The 6,766-nt window shown below is 37.9% G+C and overlaps 1 protein-coding gene across 1 annotated transcript; it reads right to left on the reverse strand.

Moving 5' to 3' along the window:
• Positions 1–4,254: 4,254 nt before the first annotated feature.
• Positions 4,255–5,823, reverse strand: LOC107486922 (uncharacterized). Its single transcript, XM_016107497.1, has one exon. It carries the CDS (start codon positions 5,821–5,823, stop codon positions 4,255–4,257), a length of 1,569 nt encoding a protein of 522 aa, XP_015962983.1.
• Between the last annotated feature and the right edge of the window lie 943 nt (positions 5,824–6,766).

The raw sequence follows: 6,766 nt of genomic DNA on the forward strand, positions 1-6,766 counted from the left end.
TCTTCGAATAAAGTATGGACTATTATATATTGCTGGAAAGCCCTGGATGTCTACTTTCCAACGCCGTTGAGAGCGCGCCAATTGGAGTTCTGTAGCTCCAGAAAATCCATTTCGAGTACAGGGAGGTCAGATTCCAACAGCATCAGCAGTCCTTTTGTCAGCCTTCTTCAGAGTTTTGCTCAAATCCCTCAATTTCAGTCAGAATTTACCTGAAATCACAGAAAAACACACAAACTCATAGTAAAGTCCAGAAATGTGAATTTAACATCAAAACTAGTGAAAACATCCCTAAAAGTAGCTTAAACTTACTAAAAACTATATGAAAACAATGCCAAAAAGCGTATAAATTATCCGCTCATCATCTACTTTCCAACGCCGTTGAGAGTGCGCCATTTGGAGTTCTGTAGCTCCAGCAAATCCATTTCGAGTGCAGTAAGGTCAGATTCCAACAGCATCAGCAGTCCTTTGTCAGCCTCCTATCAGAGTTTTGCTCAGGTCCCTCAATTTCAGCCAGAAAATACCTGAAATCACAGAAAAACACACAAACTTATAGTAAAGTCCAGAAATGTGAATTTAGCATAAAAACTAATGAAAACATCCCTACAAGTAACTAGATCATACTAAAAACTACCTAAAAACAATGCCAAAAAGCGTATAAATTATCCGCTCATCATAGGTGTAGTATAATCACCAAGCATCCTCCTTGCATTATTATTGGGTTCCGCTATGTCTCCTTCTTTTTCGAGATTCTCTGTAAGGTTTTCTCTGAATTGTTGTGCTTTAGCTTCTCTTAGCTTCTTCTTCAAAGTCCTTTCAGGTTCAGGATCTCCTTCAACAAGAATGTCCTTGTCCTTGCTCCTGCTCATATAAAAAAGAAGAAAACAGAAAAGGAAGAGGAATCCTCTATGTCACAGTATAGAGATTCCTTTTTGTAAGTAGAGAAAAAGAAAAATAAGAATGAAGAAGAGAAAAATTCGAATACAGAGGAGAAGAGAGGGTTCGAATTTTAAGATGAAGAGAAGTGTTAGCAAATAAAATAAATAGAAAGAGATGAGAGGGAGAGAATTTTGAAAATTATTTTTGAAAAATGGTTAGTGATTTTCGAAAATTAAGAGAAGAAATAAAATTAAAATTAAAATTTGAAACAATTAGTTAATTAAAAGAATTTTTGAAAAAGGGTGAGGAATTTTCAAAAATTAGAGAGAGAAAAGTAGTTAGATGATTTTGAAAAAGATAAGAAATAGTGAAGCAAACAAAAAAGTCAATTAATTAGTTAAAAAAGATTTGAAAATCAATTTTGAAAAGATAAGGAGTTAGAAAAGATTTTTGAAATTGATTTTGAAAAAGATATGATTTGAAAAGATATGATTGAAAAGATATGGTTGAAAAAGATTTGATTTTTAAAATTGATGACTTGACTAACAAGAAACTAAAAGAAAGTAACAAACTTCAAATTTTTGAATCAATCACATTAATTGTTAGTAAAGTTTTCAAAAATTTGAAATGAAATTAAGAAAAAGATTTTGAAAAATAATTTTTTTACAATTTTTGAAAATATTAAGAAAAAGTGAAAAAAAAGATTTGATTTTTGAAAAAGATTTTGAAAAGATAGGATATTTGAAATTGAAATCTTGACTTGACTAACAAAAAACAACTAATTTTAAAAATTTTTGACTAAGTCAACCCAAAGATTTCGAAATTTATGAGTAAAATAAGGAAAAGATATTTTTTATTTTTAAATTTTTAATGAGGAGAGAGAAAAACAACTAAATGACTCAAGACAAGAAAATTATGAATCAAAACACATGATGCATGCAAGAATACTATGAATGTCAAGATGAATACCAAGAACACTTTGAAGATCATGATGAACATCAAGAACTTATTTTTGAAAAATTTTCAAGAAAAGAAAGACATGCAAGACACCAAACTTAGAAATTTTTTATGTTTAGACACTATGGATTAAAAAATGCATATGGAAAACAACAAAAGACACAAAACAAGAAAATACGAAGATCAAACAAGAAGACTTACCAAGAACAACTTGAAGATCATGAAGAACACCATGCATGAGTTTTCAAAAAATGCATAAATTTTTAAAATCATGCAATTGACACCAAACTTAAAAATTGACACTAGACTCAAACAAGAAACACAAAATATTTTTGGTTTTTATGATTTTATTAAATTTTTTTGGGTTTTTTGAAAATTTCTTTTTTGAAAAACGAAAACAAAATAAAAATTTTTTTGAAAGATTTTTGAAAACTTTTTGAAAAGAAAATTACCTAATCTGAGCAACAAGATGAACCGTCAGTTGCCCAAAATCGAACAATCCGCGGCAACGGCGCCAAAAACTTGGTGCACGAAATTGTGATCTCAATGGAGCCATCAACTTGGTACGCACAATTGTAATATCACTCTTTTTCACAACTTTGCACAACTAACCAGCAAGTGCACTGTGTCGTCCAAGTAATAAACCTTACGTGAGTAAGGATCGATCCCACGGAGATTGTCGATATGAAGCAAGCTATAGTCATCTTGTAAATCTCAGTCAGGCGGATACTAATGGTTATAATGGTTTTCGAATATAAAGATAAATAAAGCATAAAATAGAGATAGAGATACTTGTGTAATTCATTGGTGGGAGTTTCAGATAAGCGCATGAAGATACTGTGTTCCTTCTGAATCTCTGCTTTTCTAATGCTTTCATCCAATCATTCTTACTCCTTTCCATGGCAAGCTGTATGTTGGGCGTCACCGTTGTCAATGGCTACCTCCCGTCCTCTCAGTGAAAATGGTCCATATGCACTGTCACCACACGGCTAATCATCTGTCGGTTCTCGATCATGCTGGAATAGAATCCAGTGATTCTTTTGCGTCTGTCACTACGCCCAACACTCGCGAGTTTGAAGCTCATCACAGTCATCCCATCTCAGATCCTACTCGGAATACCACAGACAAGGTTTAGACTTTCCAGATCTTAGGAATGGCCGCCAATAATTCTAGCTTATATCACGAAGACTCCGATCTTTCGGAATGGAGGCTAAGAGATACGCGCTTAATCTAAGGTAGAACAGAAGTGGTTGTCAGGCACGCGTTCATAGGTGAGAATGATGATGAGTGTCACAGATCATCACATTCATCATGTTGAAGTGCAGCGAATATCTTAGAATAAGAATAAGCTGAATTGAATAGAAGAATAATAGTAATTGCATTAATACTCGAGGAACAGCAGAGCTCCACACCTTAATCTATGGTGTGTAGAAACTCCACCGTTGAAGATACATAAGTGAAAATAAGGTAGGCATGGCCGTGAGGCCAGCCCCCAATGTCTAAGGACTAATAATAATCAAAGATTTTCCAAAAGCTCATCCAAAGATCTCTCCACCGATCAAAATATAATAGTAAAAAGTCATATTTATATTAGACTAGTTACTAGGGTTTACAGAAATAAGTCTTAGTGCAGAAATCCACTTCCGGGGCCCACTTTGGTGTGTGCTTAGGCTGAGCTTGAGCTTTACACGTGCAGAGGCTTCTCTTGGGGTTAAACGCCAAGTTGTAACATTTTTTTGGCGTTTAACTCTGGTTTGTGACGTGTTTCTGGCGTTTTACTCCATAATGTAGCATCGAACTGGCGTTGAACGCCAGATTGCGTCATCTAAAATTGAATAAAGTATGGACTATTATATATTCCTGGAAACCCCTGGATGTCTACTTTCCAAAGCAATTGAGAGCGCGCAATTTGGAGTTATGTAGTTATAGAAAATCTATTTCGAATGCAGGGAGGTCAGAATCCAACAGCATCTGTAGTCCTTTTTCAACCTCCTATCATATTTTTGCTCAGGTCCCTCAATTTCAGCCAAAAAATACCTGAAATCACAGAAAAACACACAAACTCTTATTAAAGTCTAGAAATGTGAATTTTGCATAAAAACTAATAAAAATATCCCTAAAAGTAGCTAGATCCTACTAAAAACTACCTAAAAACAATGCCAAAAAGCGTATAAATTATCCACTCATCACATTGCATAGCCCAAATGGCATCCTTTTGTAAGCGAAGGTTCCAAAGGGACAAGTAAATGTGGTCTTTTCCTGATCCTTAGGAGCAATGCGAATCTGGAAGTATCCAGTAAAACCATCAAGAAAGCAATAATGGGATTTACCCGCAAGTCGGTCCAACATCTGGTCAATGAATGGCAAGGGGTAATGGTCTTTCTTCGTTGCGGCATTCAACCTCCTATAATCGATGTACACTCACCAAGCATTTTGTACTCTTTTGGTGACCACTTCACCATCTTCCTTCTTGACGACGGTGATGCCCGATTTCTTTGGGACAACTTGGACCGGACTCACCCATTCACTGTCAGAAATCGAGTATATGATACCCGCATCAAGTAGCCTTGTGACTTCCTTTTTCACCACATCAAGGATAGTTGGGTTGAGTCTTCTTTGGGTTTGTCTAACCAGCCGAGCTCCTTCTTGGAGAAAGATATGATGCATGCACATATGCGGGTCAATTCCCACAATGTCACCCAAGCTCCAATCGATTGCTTTCTTGTGCTTCCTTAGGACTTCAATGACCTTCTCCTCTTCTTGGCTAGAGAGCTCACTAGCAATAATGATCGGAAACTCTTGATTGTCTCCAAGAAATGCATACTTCAAATGAGATGGAAGAGGCTTCAATTCACTTTTGGCCTCCAATTGCAGTTCTTTTTCACCAAGCTCATGGGAATCACTCTCAACAAATTTTCTTTGTTCACCCTCTTGATCATCCTTCTCCTCAACAATAGGGTAGCATAGCTCGTTTTGATCTTTGCTTTGCACTTCCGCTACTACCTCATCAATTACATCACATCGGAGGACGGAATGCTCTTCGGGTGGGTGTTTCATGGCTTCCTTTAAGTTGAACTTGATTGTCTTTTCTCCAACCTCAAAAGAGTATGTGCCGGTGAAGGCATCCAACTTAAATTTGGAGGTCTTCAAGAAGGGTCTACCAAGTAGAACGGAGGAGGAACTTCTACCCTCTGTTGGTGGCATTTCAAGGATGTAGAAGTCAATCGAAAAAACCAAATCCTTGATTGCCACAAGCACATCTTCGGCTATTCCCATCACGGTAATCACACCCTTGTCGGCCAAGGCAAATCTGGCAGTCAACCTTTTCAATGGAGCTAAGTTCAACCTTGCAAACACTGAGAATGGCATGATGCTCACGTAAGCTCCTAAATCACACATACAGTCATGAAAAACAACTCCACCAATACGACAAGAAACCAAACAAGGTCTAGGGTCACCAAACTTTTCAGGAATAGGCTTCATCAATGCAGAAATAGAACTACCGAATGACAATGTCTCCAACTCACCTATCCTATCCTTGTGTATGCATAAGTCTTTTAAGTATCTTGCATACTTCAGAATTTGTTGAATGACATCAAGAAGTGGAATGGTTACCTCAACTTTCTTGAATACTTGAAGCATGTTCAAATCAAACTCCGAAGCTTTCTTGGCCTTCTTTATCATGGAAGGGAATGGAATAGGAATGGACTCATCCATTGTAGCTTTCCTTTTGGGCTCTTTGAGGTTCACTTCTCCCTCCTTTTGCCTTGTGCTCATCTCCTCCTCTTCATGTGGAGCTTCAATAACCACTTCTTTCTCATGAATGTCTTCCAAGGCCCTAGCAGGTATCTCCTCCAAAGTAGTCCTTGACCATAGTGTAATGGCACTGAGTGCACCATTTGGGTTTGGAAGGGGTTGGGATGAAAGGTTAGAAGAGCTTGAGGGTTGGTTGGTGTTGTTGGAGGAGGGTAAAGCCAATCTTGAGATCATCTCGGTGATGTTGGCCAATTGAGCATTCACGGCACTAAATTGAGCTTTGCTATTCTCTTCATTCTTTTTCACAATAGCTTTAAACTCATCAACTTGGTTGGTAGAAGAAGAAGAAGCTTGGTTGGTTTGTTGTCTTTGATGTGGCGCTTGGTATCTAGGGTAGTTGTTTTGGTTTTGGTGATTTTGGTTGGCTTGATGGTTGTTGTTGTTATGGTGTTGGGATGAAGATTCGTGGTTATTGTTGTGATGAGAAGAAGAGTTGTTCCATTTTTTATTTTAATGATTCCCTTGTACATCATCGCTCTACCCTTGATTGGAGTTATTGCCATGAGAGTAGTTGTTGTGGCCTTGGTTTTGGTAGGATGGGCAATTGTTATAGTTCACATTGGCTACAACTAAGGTGTACTCCTCTTGAATTTGGTGGCACTGATCAGTGTAATGTACGGTGTTAGAACACAAACCCCATATCCTAGGAGGCCCTTCAGTTTGAAGAACTTGGGGTGAAGCTTGGACGGCTTGGATGGAATAGAATGCCGTTTGCTCCTTATTCATCTCGGTGAGGATGGTAGTCATATCTCCAAGTACTTTGGTCAAACTTGCTTCGGAAGGGGATGCTTCCGCCACACCCTTTAGGGGGTTGCTCCTCACCCTTACGTGTTGTGTAGCATTGGCAACATCATTTATCAAGCTCCATGCTTCCGCTTCTGTCTTGTTTTTAGAAAGGGAACCACCACTAGAAGCGGTGAGTAGTCTTCTATCTTCCGCACAAAGACCTCCGGTAAAATAGCTTATGAGCAAGTGAGTGTTCAACCCATAGTGGGGACAAGACTCCAATAGCCTCTTGAATCAACTCCAATACTCGTACAAGTCTCTTAATCTCTTTGCATTATTCCTGAGATCTCCTTCCGGATGTAGTCGATCTTTTCTGGCAGGAAGAACTTGT

Source organism: Arachis duranensis, chromosome 1, assembly GCF_000817695.3.
Source record: "Arachis duranensis cultivar V14167 chromosome 1, aradu.V14167.gnm2.J7QH, whole genome shotgun sequence".
Classification (NCBI taxonomy): domain Eukaryota; kingdom Viridiplantae; phylum Streptophyta; class Magnoliopsida; order Fabales; family Fabaceae; genus Arachis; species Arachis duranensis.

Coding starts and splice junctions, on each gene's coding strand:
- LOC107486922 (XM_016107497.1), bottom strand. CDS start 5,823: ATGATCTCAAGATTGGCTTTACCCTCCTCCAACAACACCAACCAACCC.